Here is a 19,084-nt window from a genome sequence, read left to right on the forward strand (position 1 = left end):
GGGGGGGAAGGGCACAAGAGCCTCCTCACCGCCCCCGCCCGAACCCCCAAGATTTGCATGTCTTGGCTGGAGGAGCCTAAGACACTTTCCCTCTAAGCCTGTCTATGGATGGTTCAGCTGAAGTTCGGAACTGGTCGGGGATTGAGCAGGCTCTATCTCTGTGTCCTTCAGAACTACGCCTCTCCCATTCTCGGCTTCAGTGCTCAGGAGGGGATGAAGACCTTGCACCTCTGGGCCTGGAGACCCTAGGTGAGGGCTCCAAGAAAGCACGCGCCTCCATCCCAGTTCACACCCAGCCTCCCTGATGGTGATCTTTGGCAGCTCTTGGCTGGTGGCTTTCCCTCTCTGGCTTGTTTCCCCTCTGGGAAGCTGGGGGAGGCAGAAATGAATAACCTTTCAGGGCCCTGTTGGCAGCAGTGCCCTGTAAAGCCTGCCTCCTTTCCTCGGCCTCATGCTCTCCAGTCCCTTGAAGACGAGATCTGTCCAGTCTTCTCCCCCTTCTCCGTGTTGGGCACTCCTGCTCCTGTAAGACAGTGCCCCTGTCACTCCTCTAGGTGGCGGCGGGGAGAAGCCAGCCAGCACCAAAAGGCTTGGCAGTTGCTGAGCCTGACTCTGGCCTAAGAAGGTGGGTGCTGGGCCAGGTGGAGGATGTGACCCCCAACACCTCACACCATGGTCTGAGCCCTCACACCCGCACGTCGCAGCAGGATTCTGCTTCAGGGAGGGGTTTGTTGGACCCATGAAAAGGGAGAGGGAAGGAGCGCCGTGTCCTCAACTCACCCGACAGGCTGCCCTCCCCCAGGTCCAGGCAGAGGAAAGGATGGGTATGGGGGGCTAAATCCTTCAGTGCCATCCACCCCTGCTGGCCTACCCACCCCCCCAAAAGTGGGGCTTCCCTTTCCTTTGCCCCGCTGTCTCCTGTGCCATTGTCTGCTTAGGAACTTGAGTGCCAGACAGCGAAGCGACCTTGAGAACCCTTTCAGCGGCCTATACCCCTCACTGTTCATTTCAGGAAACTGAGGCCTAGATGGAGAAAGGACTTGAGGCCAAGGCCATAAGCCTGCTTCCCCTCACTGACCTCTCACCGTTCTCTCATTCAGCCTTTCTCCTCTCTGCCCTTCTTTCCTCCCCTGCCCACACCCCATGCTACCCTCTTGTCTGTTCCTCCCGCAGCTGGTAGTAACCAAGAGACGCCCCTATCCCAGAGCAGGGATGGGGGTGGGGTGTTCAGAGCAGCTGCTTCTCTGAGGAAGCTGATACTGAGGCCAGCCGCTCAGCAACAGCGTGTGGCTTTGCACCCAGCCCTGGGCCCCCACCCACCTGGCTGCCGCGTGCCAGCTCCCTGCTGTCCCTTTTCCCCACTGCTCCTCAGACTTCCCTCTGACCCTGGCAGCCCTGTCTCTATTCCCCCAGCTATGACTGTCCTTATTTCCCCTAGACCTGTCCCCATCAATCTGCCCGCCGTCCATTCCTTTGGTCTGGAGCCTCTGCTTTATCCAGCTTCCCTGAGCCCCTTCCCTTAATGTCCCTTCCCTCAGCCCTCTGCCGACAGGGTATGCCCAGGGTATGCCTGAGCACACAGCTCCGATCTTCACTCCCTTTGAGGACAGCTACTTCAGGGCCAGGGCGGAGTGCAACCACACGTCACGTGGGGTCTGCCATGTAAACCCCGTGGGTTAAAGAGAGCACAGTGTGGGATGAGGTGACCCTTATTCCATGACTTGGGGTGACCCCTGCCCCCATTCTGAAACATTGATCCCTCTCCCCCTGCCATCAGCACATTCTGTAGGCTCTTGGGTTACCCGGCTGCCTGGGTATCCCATTTTCTTGGTGGAGGGGATTCCCTGTCAGGGATGCGAGGCCCTGAAGGCTCTGTTCCCAGTGGCTGAGTTAGAGCGATGGGGAGGGGGGGGTTAGGGGAGAGACAGGCAGTCCTGGCTTTGCTCACCAGGGCCTGGACACTAAATCCCTTGTTGATGGCTGCGGCATCCCCTCCCTAGGGTAGGGTTACCATCTTCTGCCCTGTCCCCTTGACCCTCTCCCCTCCCTACTTCCCCTTGTCCCTCTAGAGCCACTTCCTCTCGCCCCCAAGGGATGTTCTCCCCCTTTTCAATCCCCTGAGGGTTGGAGTATCTCTGCTGCCCTTTCAACAAGGTAAGTGAGAAAGGAGGAGACTGGGGCAGTAGAAACAGGCAGGTTCAGGGAGATGAGACGGGAAGGGGACACGAGGAAAGGGAACGGTGAAGGCCTGAGAGGAGAAGTGGGTTTAAGGGAAGAACTGGAAGGGGTGAGGTTGGAACAGGAAATTCAGTGCAGCTGAAGAAGTCGAGGCAGTCGGGGGAGGGCTCAGTAGCAGAAGACAGTGAAGTCTCTCTCTGCCCCCCCTTCCCTGGGGCTGGGGCCACCTTAGCTTCCCTCATGAGTGACATCTCAGGCTGCAGCCCCACTGTTCCCCCTCTGTCAGCAGAAATCTCTCTCTCTTCTGACCCCTCCTGCTAGAGTCTCAGCCAGCCAATCCCTGATCTGGGGGAGGGGGGAGCCTGCCCCCCCCCCACTCCCTCATAAGGACCAGCTGGGGGCTGGGGCGGGTGGCTGGCTGCTGCAAGTGGAACGGGGGTCAGAGCTTCGTGGAGGGAAGAATAACTTGGGGGGGCAGAAGAGAAAAAGGAAGAAACCCAGACAAACAGGCAGGTGGACACACTGAAGAAGGCCCCTGACGTGTGAGAACCCCCCAGAAGGAACACACCGCCCCCTGGCCCCCAGGAAGGGAGCACAATGGAGGCTGCACACTCCAAGACCACAGAAGAGTGTTTGGCCTATTTTGGGGTGAGCGAAACTACAGGCCTTACCCCGGACCAAGTTAAGCGGCATCTGGAGAAATACGGCCACAATGGTAAGTGTCCCTTGATGGACACACACACACACACACACACAGACTCACACTCACACTGGAGCCTCTCCCTCCAGGGTATCTTAGGGAAGAGGTAGGACATGGTCCAATGACTGCAACGGAGGGGAGGATACTAAGAAAACAGGGTCCCTGAGACCCTGATTTTTGGGAAGTTTTATGGGATAACCCTGGTGAATCTCGGCTGCCCTTTTGGTGGCCTGATTCTCTTACCTTAGCCACAAAGTCCTGGGTGTGGGCGGCATTAGACTGAACTCCAAATGAATATGTCCTTTTCTTCTTTTTCCCTGGGCAGAGCTCCCTGCCGAGGAAGGTAAGTTACTGGAAGCCCTGAGCTCTCATAAATGACACCTCCTCCCCTCTGTGCCCCACTCCCTTCTCCCTGCCCTTTCCTTCCAACTCCTGGGGCAATTGTTTCTCCCCAAAGGTTAGAGTCTGGCTGGGGGCAGAAGTTTCCAGGCACTTTCTCCTTGAGGCATCCAGTCCTTGAACAACTGCCCACCACTTTAAGGAGCCTGTTTCTGGACTCCGGGCCAGCTCCTCTCAGCCCTTTTCTCAGTACCAAATGGCCTGCCGGCACCTGGAGTCCCAGCCGTTCATCCGTTAGACCTTAACCCCGGGGGCCCCCTCCCCTTGCCTCTTCCCTCAGGGAAGTCCCTGTGGGAGTTGGTGGTAGAGCAGTTTGAAGACCTCCTGGTGCGGATCCTTCTCCTGGCCGCCTGCATTTCCTTTGTAAGTGTGGGAGGGCATCTGGGGGCAGGCTGGGAGTGTGGGTTGGGGGGATCTGGAGAGTCTGCTGGCGGGCAGCTCCAAATCACCGGCTCCTGTAGACCAAGCATCCAGCATCCTTTCCTACAGACCAGAAGTGAGGGAGGTGGGGTGACGCTGATTTGTATACTCCTCTGTCCTCCCCCACACCCCGCAGGCAGGTTTTATTTTAAGCTTTAAGGGTGTTCTCAGCCAAAACACTGAAGTTAAGCCGCCCCCGGAGCTTCAAGGGCTCCGAGGGCTCGGGTTACCCCGGCGAAGCGCTGGGCTCCGCGGCTCCAACGCTGCTGCTGTTCCCAGGCCACCGCTGCTCCCAGCATGCCCCGGGGACGCATGCACTGCTCCACCAATCCCGCGGCATCCTGGCGCCCCTGCCCCGCCCTCCTGACACTGATTGGTCGAGGCAGAGACTCCCCTCGTAGAGGCGGGAAAGAGCTGCTGGTGCGAGGGTGACTCCAAAGAACGGGAGCCTCTCCTGTCTCTGGGCCTCACCTCCCTACTCACCCCATCAGGGCTAGAACTCCCAGGATCCCCCTCGTCACCTACCTGGCCTGACCCTCCCCTTCCTCCTCACAGCCTCAGGGCTGCCCCACGCCGGGTCTCAAGGCCCTGCCACCTCTCCTGCCCTAGAGCTCCCCTCCGCACCCACCATCCTAGCAGGCCGGTCTGCGTTTTGGAGTTTCTTCCTTAACATCTTAATGGTCCTGGAAGACAAGACTCTGGAGGCAAAGAAGTCTCCCTGTCCGCTGGTGTCTTTAGTGGAGGCCCCTGGGCCCCTGAGTGTAGCTGGCAGGGCCTCACTTCTCCCTCCTCAGATTTGCTCCTTGACATTTGCCTGAGGCTGTTGCCTGGCAGAGGCAACAGCTGGGGTGGGGTGTGCACAGGAGGCCCCGTAACACTATCCCTCACTCCTGCTCCCTCATGAAATTGGAGCTCCCCTGCCTTGGGCTGTTGGGGGAGGGCCGTGCGTGGGCCGGGCGCCTGTGAGGACCACAGGGTTTTTCCTACTGAGTTTTGGCTCCCGGGGGATGGATGTGGCTGCGGGGGTAGTTGGCCTGGGTGTCCCCTGAGCTTCGTTTACAAGCCAGTAACTCGGTCAGGGAAACCTGAAAGCATTCCCAGTTAATCCCCTAGCTGCGCATGTCTGTGCCGGCCTGCACCCGCTGAATAACAGTAGTGGCCACGCTTATGTGAGTTCGAGCTGTGGAGCACGTAGACCCTTAAAGGGATGTGGGGCTGCAGTGCCCCTGTGGTGCCCTGCCCCGTTTGCTCCTGCACGTGTTCTCACCTCCATTTCCTCTCCTTCCTCACTTGAGGGGCTTTAGAACCTGTTATTCTCCCTTCCCTTGCTCCCCAGGTGCTGGCCTGGTTCGAGGAAGGCGAAGAGACCATCACCGCCTTTGTTGAACCCTTTGTCATCCTCTTGATCCTCATTGCCAATGCCATCGTGGGGGTTTGGCAGGTTAGCTTTGACCCCGCCTCATTCCTTCACATCCTGACACTGGACATGAGGCCAGCCTCCCTCCCTGTCTCCTTCTCCTCCATCACTTACCCTGGGCTTGCCTTGTTCTGAATTGGGCAAAAGGACCAGAATGTTGGAAGAGGCAGGAGACTGGTGTTCCCCCTGTCACTGGCTGGTTGTACAACCCAGGGCAGGTTCCTTCATCTCTCTGAGTCTCAGTTTCCTCATCCATAAAATGGGGCTCATAATCCTATCCCTCAGAGTTGTGGTGAAATTTAACAAGACGATGAGTGTGAAAGTGCCCAGCCCTGTGTCTGGCATAAAGGAGGATCTCAGGAAATGCTAGTTTGATGTCCTTCTTTCTCTTACCTTATACCATCCTCTGCTTCTCCTGTCCCCTGCTTTCTGGTTTTCTTTGATTCTCCTTCCTTCTCTCCCCGAAACCCCCTTACCTGTTCTCAGCTGTGGGTGATGGTTTCCTTAACCATCATGTGGGGTTTGTCTGCTCCCCTGGGCCAGGAGCCAGGACTGCATAACCTGCCTCCTTCTCTGTGATGCCCCTACTTCCCCCGGGACTCTGGCCCCTGCTCCTGCATCCCTACACCTCCCCATCCTCCCTGACCAGTCCTCTGTCATTCCACAACCTTCCTCCCTCTGCTGACCCTCCCCTCCTCAACCCTGTCGCCCCAGGAAAGGAATGCAGAGAATGCCATTGAGGCTCTGAAGGAATATGAACCGGAGATGGGGAAGGTCTACCGGGCTGACCGCAAGGCAGTGCAAAGGATCAAGGCTCGGGACATTGTCCCCGGAGACATCGTGGAGGTGGCTGGTGAGTGATGGGGACGAGTGGTCCAGGATGGGTTCGAGGCCAAGAAGATGTGCATGTTGGGGGCTGGTCGGGCCCTGATCCCCACTGTCCAGGAGGTAGCTAGGATGGTGGAGTCTCTGCTTCTCCTTCCCAGACTCCTCAGGAGGTCACCCCAGGGCACTGTGGCCACAGCACCCCCTCTCCATCAGAGTCTCAGCAGGAACAGCCAGTCCTGTCCCTGACGCTGCAGGCAGACCCCTGCTCCCCCTCCTCTCACCCAGCACTTGCAAGTAACAGGTGGAACCCAGTCCCTGCCAATGGCCCTGTCTCCACCCCCCTCCTGAGGCCTGGCTTCCCTCTCCTTCCACCCACCCCCAAGCTTGGTCAGCTTTAAATGTTGACCTCTCGGTACCCTTGAGGCTTCTCAAAGGGGAAGGAGCAAGGGTAGAAGGGAGGAGGGGGGCCGGAGGCTCAAGCCCCCGACCATGTAAGGGAAACTCAGGCCCCAGCAGAGAGCACGGGACTGGGAGGAGGGGAGCTCAAGGAGGGCCCCGCCTCTCCGGTGAGGGACACTTAATGCCTGGCCAGGGAGGGGTGGGGGCCGGGAGGCTAAGATTACTGGAATTCTGCCCCCTTCAGCGGTTTTTATATTTGCCCTGTGCAGGCCTTCCCACGGCTCCAGGCCCCTGGCATAGGAAGACGTGTCTTTCTAGGCCTACTTCCCTCCACCAGATACCCAAGTCCCCACGCTGGGAAGCTTGGTGACAGGGAGGGCGGGTGGGCTGAAGACTCCGGTGCCCCATCACAGGGCCGTCCTGCCACGGTGACAGTTTGGAGTCAGCGCCATGAATGTCTATAAATATCGCTTCAGTTTGGGTGACAGGGTGTCCCGCCCAACTCCATTGCCAACCTCCCCCCTCCTCCATCAGCTTCCTCTGGCACCGGAGGAGGAACCTTGGGGACAGGGAAAGGAAAGCAGTCAAACCCCACCCCCAGGACCATCCTTGGGACCAGGCGGGATGAGGCTGGGAGGCAGTTGGCTTCCTCGGAGGCCTCGAAGTCTGGTGGGGCATCTGCCGTGTTCCCCAGCAAGTTTCCTTTGTGGACCCCCTCCTTCTGTGCACATCCCTTGCCCTCCCCCTCCCTGTTTTCTCAGCTCTCTGCTGTGTATGGCTTCCCCCCCCGCCCCCCCCCAGAGCCTTGTTTCCTGCAGACTCCCCTTCTCTGCTGCCGTCTCCCCAGCTCGCTCACCGTGGCTTCCTGCCTTCCCCAGATACTCAGACCAGGGCCCGGCAGGCTTCTGCTGTGCGTCCCAGCCACGCCGTGTGGACCTGCCAGGCCTGCACCCTCTGCCTCCACTGCTCCGCCCTCTCCGCCTGCGTCTGTCCTTCTCACACTTCCCTCTCCTGCTTCTCACTCCACATTTTGTCTGGGTTGACATTGATTTTCTCAATTCCCATATTTTCCTCCTGTTTCTTGCTGCCTTCTCCGGCTGTTCCACTTTGTTCTCCGCCATGGACGCAGGTCTGTGAGACTTACCCTATTTTCTCTAGTTCTTTTCTTGCCTGTCCCTCCTCACCTTTCTCCCTCGTGTTTCCCTCTCTGTTTTGCTCTCTCCCGGCCTCAGTTTTAGTTTCTCGTTGGATGACAGGATTGTCCCTGATTTTCCCTGTGTCATTCAGGGTACATTTATTGAGCACATACTGTGTGCCCAGACCTCCCCTCGCCAGGCTCACAGCCTGGTAGGGAGAAAAACATTCAGCAGGGGGGACAATTGGAGTGAGTGTTAGAGGGAGATGCTTGCTTGGGTGACCGGAGCGCAACCCGGGTGACCTCCCTGAGACCTGAAGGATGAGGTGAGATCATCAAAGACTGGGTTTTTCTTAGGAAGAAAGAAAACTCCCATCTCAACTGACTTCACTCTCCTCTCGTCTCTCCACAGTGGGGGACAAAGTCCCTGCAGATATCCGAATCCTCACCATCAAGTCCACCACCCTCCGGGTCGACCAGTCCATCCTGACAGGTCTGCTGGCCAGGGTCAGGGGATGCATCAAAGGGGAGGGGGATGAGGATTTGATGAGGGAAGAGCTGAGTGGACAGACAGGGATGAAAGGGGACCCTCAGCAGTAGGGCCCCCTCCTGGCCCCGTAGTGGCAGCGACATCAACCCTGCTCAGCTTTGCCCACTGCCTAAGCCTGGAACACAAGGGGTCATGGGAAATGGTGGGATGTTTGTCCCCATTTCCAGATGGCCATCAACCCGTTCCTTCCACACGGACATACGGACATGCTCACCCAGAGAACTATCCTGCCTCCTCAGAAGCCCCCAACTGAGGAAGCAGAGATTCTGGGATAGGATACAGGGTTCAGATACACTTAAAACCTCAGCTGCTTCTCCTTTTGTCCTGGGAGAGAGAGGGTGAAGAGCCAGTGAGCATGCTCTATGGTCCAAGGAGGCAGGGTGGGCTGGCCCAGGGTGATTGCCTGAGCTCCTGCCATTCAGGTGAAGGAGGCAAGGTCCCAAGGGTGGGGGCCTCTCCCTCCCAGGAACGTGCTCTCCAGTTGACTGCACACTTCCACATACGTCAGCTTGTTTGACTTTCACCAAGACCTTGCTCTGAAGTGTACACATCCTTGTCCCCATTTTACAGAAGAGCAAACCAAGGCTAAGTGATCCAAAGCCATGCTGCTTGTGAGCGGTCAGGCTGGGACTGGGGTCAAGGTCTTTTCACTCTAAGGGCAGTGGGTTTCCCATCTGCCTCCAGGGCCTTCCTCCAGAGTCCAGACTTCCTCCAGGATTGTTGCTTGGTCCTTACCAGGCCCTGTCCCGCCAAGCAGAGAGTTGGGGGGGGATGTATGGGAGAACGACATGATGTCATCTGAAAACCCCTCTGCCCCTTCTCCACAGGCGAGTCTGTCTCTGTCATCAAGCACACAGAACCTGTTCCCGACCCCCGAGCTGTCAACCAGGATAAGAAGAACATGCTCTTCTCGGTGAGGCTTCCAGGGCCAGCTGTCGTGTGCTCAAGCCGGGGGCCCTGGTCTGGGAGAGACATGGCGGTGTGGGAAGAGATGAGACCCACAGCTGGGGGGATGCTGCACGAGGGGCGTCACCTGACTCCCTGCCTCTTCTTCCCCCTCCAAGGGCACCAACATTGCAGCCGGTAAGGCCATAGGCATCGTGGCCTCTACTGGCGTGAACACTGAGATTGGGAAGATCCGTGACCAAATGGCCGCGACAGAGCAGGACAAGACCCCTCTGCAGCAGAAGCTGGATGAGTTTGGGGAGCAGCTCTCCAAGGTCATCTCCATCATCTGTGTGGCTGTGTGGCTCATCAACATTGGCCACTTCAACGATCCCATCCATGGGGGCTCCTGGATCCGCGGTGCCATCTACTACTTTAAGATTGCCGTGGCCCTTGCTGTGGCTGCAATCCCAGAAGGTAGGGCAACCTCTCTTTTTCCTCCCATTTGCTAATCTCATCTGCAGAGATCCTTTATCCAAATAAGGTAACATTTACGAGTTCCAGGGATTGGGACCCGATATCTTTGGGAGCTGCTCTTCAGCCTACCCCACTAGGTCTCTCCCTCCCTCCCCCAGTATCGTTCCCTCACCCCCTCTCCTTCCTCGCCACAGGCCTTCCTGCAGTCATCACCACCTGCCTGGCCCTGGGCACCCGCCGGATGGCAAAGAAGAACGCAATTGTGAGGAGCTTGCCCTCCGTGGAGACGCTGGGCTGCACCTCTGTCATCTGTTCCGACAAGACAGGCACCCTCACCACGAACCAGATGTCTGTCTGCAAGGTCAGGGAAGGGTGGCACCTCCCACTTACATGGGAGGTGAAATGAGCCCTCCAAAGTTGTGGTTACCCCTTCATCATGGGTAGCTTTTCATTTTGGCCTGAGAAAGAAATGCTTAGATGACACAGAGAGTGCCATGCTGCCAGCTATGAGAGGGAGCAAAGAAGCCCCCCTGGCCCAGGGAGGCAGCTCCCTGCAGCCTCCGTCCGTGTGCTAGATGCTGCCCTGTGTTATCTCTAATCCCCCACAGCAGCCCTTCAGGGGAAGGTCTTGTTTACCCAGTTTTCCCAAAGAGGGAACTGAGGCTCTAGGAGATTCAGTGCACAGTTAATAAGGAGCAGAAGTGAGTTTCAAACCCAAGTCTGTCTGGCCCTAGAGTGCCTGCCTGTGCACCAGGCTACCCTCCAGAGTGGTCATCCATGACAGGGCCCGGGAAGCCCAGCCACACGAATCTTGAACAGCATTTCCTGAACCAGGGCCCTTGATCTTTTCCGTGCCTTGGACTCTTTTTTTTATATATATAAATTTATTTATTTGTTTATTTATTTTTGGTTGCATTGGGTCTTCATTGCTGTGCGTGGGCTTTCTCTAGTTGTGGAGAGCGGGGGCTACTCTTCCTTGCGGTGCGTGGGCTTCTCGTTGCAGTGGCTTCTCTTGTTGTGGAGCACGGGCTCTAGGCTCACGGGCTTCAGTAGTTGTGGCACGCAGGCTCAGTAGTTGTGGCTCGTGGGCTCTAGAGCGCAGGCTCAGTAGTTGTGGCGCATGGGCTTAGTTGCTCTGCGGCATGTGGGATCTTCCCAGGCCAGGGCGGTAATCCATGTCCCCTGCATTGGCAGGCAGATTCTTAACCACTGCGCCACCAGGGAAGTCCCGCCTTGGACTCTTTGGCAGTCTGGATCTCTACATTTAATATTTTCAATGTATAAAATAAAACGCACAGGATTCTGTTTCTAAAATACATCGGATTGGGAATTCCCTGGTGGTCCAGTGGTTAGGACTTGGTGCTTTCACTGCCGTGAGCCCGGGTTCGATCCCTGGTCAGGGAACTAAGATCCTGCTAGCCACACAGCGCGGCCAAAAACATAAATTAAATAAAATACTTTGGACTGGGCTTCCCTGGTGGCGCAGTGGTTAAGAATCCGCCTGCCAATGCAGGGGACATGGGTTCAAGCCCTGGTCCGGGAAGATCCCACATGCCGCTGAGCAGCTAAGCCAGTGTGCCACAACTACTGAGTCTGCGCTCTAGAGCCCACGAACCACAACTACTGAGCGCACGTGCCGCAACTACTGAAGCCCACGCCCCTAGAGCCCGTGCTCCTCAACAATAGAAGCCACCGCAATGAGAAGCCCACGCACCACAACGAAGAGTAGACCCCGCTCTCCGCAACTAGAGAGAAGCCCGAGCACGGCAATGAAGACCCAACGCAACCAAAAAAAATAAAAATAGATAATAAAATAAATAAATTTTAAAAACTATGCATTTAAAAAATAAATAAATTGAGTGTCTCTATTAAAAAAAATACATTGGATTACAGAGGAAGCCAATGATTGAAATACAGTAGTCAAAATATTTTAAAAACAGATTTGTACGTATAGCTGATTCACTTTGTTATACAGCAGAAACTAGCACAACATTGTAAAGCAATTATACTCCAATAAAGATGTTAAAAAAACCCCACAGATTTGTGATTTGGTAAAACGTATGCTTCTTTATTAATGTATTAAGTAGCAAGTCCAGCAGGGGGTCTCATAATTGCCATAACGCTGAAGCAGTGATGAGCGTAAATGCTATTTTGAGAGCCCTGCAACAATACAATGTGACAAGAGAGTATTTGTGATTATATTGGTGGCCAAGTCACAGGTTTTGCAAATATTAATGTGGTCCATTGCCCCCATTCATAATTGGATGGAAATGCTAAATGTCAGAGAGAAAATAAAAGATGTAATTTTTGTTTCGCCATCAAAGTTCACAGACACCCTTGGTCCGGGGTGTCATCCATGGACCCCAGGCAAAGAACCCCTAACCTAAACAGAGTTCTCTGGAATAGCATGTTTGTGAAATAGAAATTGGTGTCCTAAGGATCAAGGGTTGTGTGGTCAGACCAGGCTGAGAAAGGCTGTACCACATGCCTGTTGGCATTTGAAAGCCTCGGAGAAGGCTGACCATAGAGAGGGTGGATTTCGCTCAGTTTAAACGAGTTTGCCAAACTTACCTGGCCACAGAACCATTTTATCCTGGAGCACATCTTAAGCCCCATCCCTTCCACGTGTGCTCTGGCTCAGAGTGGGCTGCTCCCCTCTGCTCTGTGTGATCTACATCCCTCCAAAGCACAGGCTTCAAAGCCAGACCACTGGTCTTCTGTCATGTTTCATAAAAATGAATTAATAGCCCACATTTGAAAAGTCAAGGGATATCATAGGAAAATAACCTGAATTTCTAATTCTTCCTGCAAAACTGGAAGATCTGGCCACAAGAGGCTGGAGCTGTAGATGGGCCATGTACTGACAGGTAGACTGGTGGCCACCACACCTTGTGATGCATGTCTTATTTTACTAATTGATCTGGAAGAACCTCCAGCATGGCCTTTTGTTTTAAGGCCATGAACACAGAACATAGAGAATGATTTGCAAGGGAGTGGTGTGAGAGGGGAGGAAAAGGGAGGAAAAGGGAAGGACGAATCAGGGGATGATGGTGGGAAGTTGGGTAAGTCCTAGCAGATGGCCGGGTAGAGGGACACTTGGGGCACGGGCCCCCTCGGTGCAGACTGCCTTCGGGGATGGGGAGAGTTAAACATCTGTGTGCATGCCCTTCTCCTCTGCAGATGTTCATCATCGAAAAGGTGGATGGGGACATCTGCCTTCTGAACAAGTTCTCTATCACTGGCTCCACTTATGCTCCAGAAGGAGAGGTGTAAGTTCCCCCAAAGTCGTGTTCCCAGTTCCTCGTGCCCCTCCCCACCACACACACACACACACACACACACACACACACACACACACACACATATCCTCTCTCCCTGGGGCCTCCCTCTAGTTTTGTCTTCCTGTTTCTCTCTTGTTCCTTCCCCAACCTTATTCTCTCTCCCACCTGATCTCCAAGTTGGTTGCCATCTCCTTGCTGCATTCCCTGTGCTCTCTCTGCATCTCATTCCCTATCTTCTCTACCTGTCTCTTTCCCTTCCTTCCTCCCCACCCGGCCACCAGCTTGAAGAATGATAAGCCAGTCCGGACAGGGCAGTATGATGGGCTGGTGGAGCTAGCCACCATTTGTGCCCTCTGCAATGACTCCTCCTTGGACTTCAATGAGGTAACCTCTCCACTCCTGAAGCCACCCCTCCTTCCCCCTCCAGCTGGCTCAGAGTCCAGGCCTCCTCGACAGGCCGCAAGGAAGGGCTCAGGGGTCCCTTGTACCAAGCCCTCTCCTGGGTGTAAGGGGAAGAGAGTGGCTTGCTCCCTTCCTGTTCTAGGTGGAAGGTGGGCATGATAGATGGGAGCACGGGGCTGGGAGCCCAGCGCACCTACTTCCTCTTCCTCCTCTGCCCTCTCAGGCCAAAGGTGCTTATGAGAAGGTGGGCGAGGCCACCGAGACTGCACTCACCACCCTGGTGGAGAAGATGAATGTATTCAACACTGAACTGAGAAACCTCTCAAAGGTGGAGAGGGCCAACGCCTGCAACTTGGTGAGTCTAGGCACTGTCTCCCACGGTCCTTCTCCAGCCCACACTGTACAGGCCAGGACCTAAGGAACCTCAGGAGACAGGGCCCCCCACCCCCACCCAGGTCAGGCTGGTCAGGGCCTTGTGCCCCATGCTGGGACCCAGCCGGCACAGGCAGAGAGCCTCTCCACAGCTTTCCTTGGCAAGGCTGACTTGGGGTAGGACCTACTGCACCTGCACTTACACTGCTCTTCCTGGTGCCCGGTTGCAGCATCCCTTGAAGAATTTAAGATCACTTTTCCTGTCGTGTCCCTAGTTGAAAGGGACAGAGCTGGACACAGAAACCACAAGTGACCCATCCTGGGACAGCCCCAATTTCAACTATTCCCCATTGTCTCTAGAAACACACTTGTTTTTATCAGTTCACAATGCCTGATTTAGGATTTGGGAAATATGACTGCCTCATATGCCTCTGCTTCCCCGTGTCCAGGTGAACAAGCCCAATTCTGTGACTATCACTCCAGGTCCTTGCTATTAATATTTACTGAATGTCCACATTGAATTCCTCTGGGGTGTTATATTATACTCCCCACACCGCTCATTCCTTTTTTTTTCATATAGGCAAGATGCTCATGGCTGCTTTATTTAACATGACAAAAATAATGCAAACAACCTAAGTATTTATCAATACAGGATTCATTTAAAAAATTTACAAATGATAATAAAAACATCAAATTATTTTTAATTTTATTTGTTGTTTTTATTTTTGTTTTGTGGAGAAACATCTAGAATGCATTTGGCACACTCACTTTTATGGAGTGCTTAGTACTACGTGCCATTGTCTAGCAACATACGTCTGTAGACTCACACATGTGGTTGTCTACATTTAAATGATTACATAAAAGTAGAAACTCAGTTCTTCAGCTGCACTAATCACATTCCCCAGGCTCAGTAGCCGTTGTTCGATTGCACCGTCTTGAACCATCCGGATTATTAAACATTCCCGTCATCACGGAAGGTTCTATCGGGCAGTGCCACACTACGCCATCCTGTTTCTATTGTGCTTTAACCTGAACATAGTAAGACAGTGGCAGCGCTAGCCTTGGAATTCTCTCCATTTCTGCTGTAGGCAGCAGACTTAGCTTTATCTCAGACTCAGCTTGGGGTCTGCTCTGACCTCCAGATCCTTTTCGACTATGTTTTAAAGGGTCTGGGACTCTTCCCTTCTAGCATAGCATCATCACTCTTTCTCCACTGGTCTCATATCTGGCCTCTCCCTCCCTGTCTCCTCTCTCTCAGGTGATCCGCCAGCTAATGAAGAAGGAATTCACCCTGGAGTTCTCCCGGGACAGAAAGTCCATGTCTGTCTATTGCTCTCCAGCAAAATCCCGGGCTGCTGTGGGCAACAAAATGTTTGTCAAGGTCAGGAATCCGAGTGCGCCTCAGCCCCGCTTCTTCCCAGTCCTGAACCCTCCTCTCTTCTCCCTGCCTCGCTCACCATGCACTGGAAGGAACAGTAGTCTCTGAATACTGTTCTGTTCTCCTAGGGTGCCCCAGAGGGGGTCATCGATCGCTGTAACTACGTGCGAGTCGGCACCACTCGGGTGCCCATGACAGGGCCGGTGAAGGAGGCGATTCTGTCGGTAATCAAGGAGTGGGGCACTGGCCGGGATACCCTGCGCTGCCTAGCCCTGGCCACCCGGGACACGCCCCCAAAGCGAGAGGAGATGGTCCTGGATGACTCTTCCAGGTTCGCGGAGTACGAGGTGAGCAGACGGAGGCATCCCGTTTTCCCAGAGTCACCTGCCTCACCCCTTCCGCCACCCTTGTCATTTCCTACTTCGTCACGGGGCCTAGAATCACAGGACGTTAGAGTTTGAGAGAACCTTAGGAATAATCCAGTCCAGGGCTACTTGGCGTGTGGTCCATGGACCCATCTGAGATGAGGTGAGGTGCTTGCTCCAGAACAGAGGCCAGCCAGGTCCACTCGGGTTTAGCTGATGTGTTTTCCACCGTGAGGTTTTCTAAGGACGTGCATCAACCTCCATTCTGACACTAGCTCTTTATCTCGTAGTGGACCTGCTCTCTGAACAGCACCAAAGCCCACTCCATTTTATAGAGGGAACAGTGTGGCCTGGCAGGTAACACAGATTTGCTCCAAGTTGTAGACCAAGTGAGCAGCCCTGCTGAAAGCAGAAACCACCTCCCTCACTTCCAGTTCGAGTTCTTTCTATGAAAGACACGCTCTGCCACCTACAATGGGCCCGGCACCGCCAGGCCTGCAGACACACATGTGAACATTTCCCAGCCCTGAGCTTTGAGGCCCCACGAGGTTTAAACACCAGGCCCAGGGACAGCTCTCCCCTCAGCTCCCCCCAGGCTTCCTCCTCGATCCTGTCGCTCTCTTCTCTGTCTGCCCAGACGGACCTGACGTTTGTTGGCGTGGTGGGCATGCTGGACCCGCCCCGCAAGGAGGTCACAGACTCCATCGCCCTGTGCCGTGACGCTGGCATCCGAGTGATCATGATCACTGGGGACAACAAGGGCACAGCCATTGCCATCTGCCGACGAATTGGCATCTTCGAGGAGAACGAGGATGTGGCTGACCGAGCCTACACTGGCCGGGAGTTTGATGACCTGCCCCTGACCACGCAGCGGGAGGCCTGCAAACGCGCCTGCTGCTTTGCCCGCGTGGAGCCCTCGCACAAGTCGAAGATCGTGGAGTATCTGCAGTCCTACGATGAGATCACAGCGATGGTGAGAAGACTGGCGTGCGGCGGTCTGCTTAGTGTCTATTGAGATGACCGTCTTGGGGAGCTGGGGACTGAGGGAGGACGGGCCTGAGCAGGGGCCCTGGCGAGATGCACGGAGGGGAGGGATTCGGGCCCCGATGGAAGAGTCTCAAGGAGGGTACGAGGAAGGGGCTGGTGCCCACCTTCTCTCCCTCCCCACAGACAGGTGATGGCGTCAATGACGCCCCTGCCCTGAAGAAGGCGGAGATCGGCATTGCCATGGGATCCGGCACCGCCGTGGCCAAGTCGGCCTCCGAGATGGTACTGGCCGACGACAACTTCTCCACCATCGTGGCTGCCGTGGAGGAGGGCCGCGCCATCTATAACAACATGAAGCAGTTCATCCGCTACCTCATCTCCTCCAACGTGGGAGAGGTGGTCTGGTGAGCAGCCGGGGAGGGCATCGAGGAGGAACTCGGGGCCGCTGGGGGTGACCACAGGCCTGGGAGGCAAGACAGACGTGTGACCTCCTCCTTCTGGCAGCATCTTCCTGACAGCTGCCCTGGGGCTGCCTGAGGCCCTGATCCCCGTGCAGCTGCTGTGGGTGAACCTGGTGACAGACGGGCTCCCAGCCACAGCCCTGGGCTTCAACCCCCCAGACCTGGACATCATGGACCGGCCCCCCCGGAGCCCCAAGGAGCCACTCATCAGTGGCTGGCTCTTCTTCCGCTACATGGCAATTGGGGGTGAGCAGGATGAGACCCCACACCCCTTCCCGACCCTCAGGGCTGATCCCCTCTCTGGGACACCAGCTTCCCCACAGCAGCCACTGCGGTGGGCCCTCTTCCTCCAGCCACTGTTCACGGCCAGGAGGCCCTCTCAGCTCCTCCCGTCTCCCCAGCCCTAGGCCCCCAACTCTCATCTTCTCTCCACCACAGGCTACGTGGGTGCAGCCACGGTGGGAGCAGCAGCCTGGTGGTTCCTATACGCTGAGGACGGGCCTCACGTCACCTACAGGCAGCTGGTAGGGCAGCACGGAGGGAGGTGGGAGGAGGCGAGGGGAGCAGGAGGGTGGCGTGGAGGCTTTTTCGGAACCCCGGCTTCTCCCCTCTCCTCCTGCAGACTCACTACATGAAGTGTGCGGAGCACAACCCTGACTTTGAGGGTGTGGATTGCGAGGTCTTTGAGGCCCCCGAGCCCATGACCATGGCCTTGTCCGTGCTGGTTACCATCGAGATGTGCAATGCTCTCAACAGGTGGGGTCCGTGCTCCCTCCCTCTGCGGCCCTCTGGAAGCCACCCTCCCCCTGCTTACCGCTTCTCTCCCCTTGTGCCTCCACCCCTGGCTCCGCCCGGCCGCCCCCTTGCAGCCTGTCTGAGAACCAGTCCCTCCTGCGGATGCCGCCCTGGGTGAACATCTGGCTGGTGGGCTCCATCTGCCTCTCCATGTCCCTCCACTTCCTCATCCTCTACGTGGACCCTCTGCCGGTGAGCCTTCTTCTGGCCAGGGGCTGCCTGCCCCCCCCCCACCCACAGGGCGCCTCTGCAGGGGTCCGCGACCACGACCCCTGCCAGAGGGAGGAGGGCAGGGTCAGGCTGGCACAGTGGCAGCTCCTGGGCTCCTTCTCACTGCCCTTCCCGCCTCCTCCCAGATGATCTTCAAGCTGCAGGCCCTGGACCTGCCCCATTGGCTCATGGTCTTCAAGATCTCGTTACCAGTCATCGGGCTCGACGAAATCCTCAAGTTCATTGCTCGGAACTACCTGGAGGGTAAGAGCGCGCCGCCCCCAGCCCTGTCAGCCCCTGGGCCCTGACACAGCCCCCTCCCTCCAGGCCGTGAAGGCGCCTGCCCCGCTTCCTTGTCAGGTGGGTGAATTCCTGGAGCCCCAGCAGGCCCCGTGTCCTCCGCCGAGGGGCGCACCCAGCCCCTGCCCCGCCTTTGAGCCCGTCTCCTTGGAGCCCCAAAGCCTCCTCAGCCCTCTTGGTCCCCTGCGCCCCCCTCCCTCCCTCGATAACGGCTGTCTCTCTGTCCTCTCTGGCCATAGGATAACCCGTTTCCCCCTCCTCCATCTCTCTGAGCCGTGTCACAGGTATCACCCCCCTTCTTGCCTGTGCCCTAGCTGCTGTGCCCCCTCTGCCCACCCCCTCTCCCCCTCAGGCGGCGCCGGGGTCACGTGCCCTCACAGCTCCACCTGGAGCCACCGCCACCGCCGCCGCCACTGCCGCGCTTCCAAGTGGGGCTGGGCTGCTGCCCCTACTCTGCGGGGGCGGCACTGCCCGCCCCGGGCACCGCTGTCTGCTGGGCTGCGCCGTGTCGCGCTGGCTGGCCGCTGAGCCGTGTGCCGCTGGGGCTGCAGTGGCTGGGGGGAGTGGGGGCTGGGGACACAGTTGAGTGGGGGGTGGCGGGGGGCCTCCAGGTGAGTGTGCTGGGGGACTGGGACAGGTAGGGAGCTGAGAGGGACTTCTCCTCTCCTGTGCCGCCCTGCCACCAGTCTCATCCTCCCCCTTTTCCTTCCAGATCCAGAAGATGAAAGAAGGAAGTAACCAGTCCTTTTGCCCTCCCTTCCCCACCCTGACAGTGACGTGTCTTCAGCCAGAGCTGTGGCACAGGCCTCCACCACGTGCCCCCCAGCCCAACATTCTTGTTTATAAACATAATGTCCCCTTCACGTCTCCTCCCCCCTCAGCAACCGCCCCCCCCTTTTGCCCTTGTAAAACAACCCCTCCCCGACCCCGTGGGGCTTGCAGGGACAAGGCGACCGACTGAGCTGAGCTGCTTATTTATTGAAAATAAATGACAGAAAAACCTGGCCTTCTCTCTGTGCACACCTTGGGGCCTGGTTCGGGCCCCTGGGGACAAGCATCTTAGTGTCATGCAGTCCAGGAAGCAGCCACCTGTCCCAGGGCGCGTGTGTGGAGGGACCCGGGGACACGACCCAGGGCTCCCAGCC

General features: G+C 56.5%; 1 protein-coding gene across 1 annotated transcript; it reads left to right on the plus strand.

Moving 5' to 3' along the window:
* ATP2A1 (ATPase sarcoplasmic/endoplasmic reticulum Ca2+ transporting 1) lies at nucleotides 1–18,178 on the plus strand. The gene is given in 22 exon segments (XM_089895963.1): nucleotides 1–2,912; nucleotides 3,550–3,640; nucleotides 5,034–5,138; nucleotides 5,829–5,967; nucleotides 7,889–7,969; nucleotides 8,854–8,939; nucleotides 9,091–9,388; nucleotides 9,583–9,749; nucleotides 12,569–12,657; nucleotides 12,951–13,053; nucleotides 13,295–13,426; nucleotides 14,702–14,824; nucleotides 14,950–15,168; nucleotides 15,824–16,159; nucleotides 16,357–16,577; nucleotides 16,678–16,880; nucleotides 17,073–17,158; nucleotides 17,257–17,390; nucleotides 17,504–17,621; nucleotides 17,786–17,969; nucleotides 18,101–18,150; nucleotides 18,152–18,178. Coding segments are annotated over 22 exon segments (3,129 nt in total). The 5' UTR covers nucleotides 1–2,775.
* The last annotated feature ends 906 nt before the right edge of the window (nucleotides 18,179–19,084 follow it).

This window comes from Delphinapterus leucas, chromosome 15, assembly GCF_059928025.1.
Source record: "Delphinapterus leucas isolate spDelLeu-1000000601 "Yukka" chromosome 15, BTC_Dleu_Yukka2, whole genome shotgun sequence".
NCBI classification, from domain to species: Eukaryota; Metazoa; Chordata; class Mammalia; order Artiodactyla; family Monodontidae; genus Delphinapterus; species Delphinapterus leucas.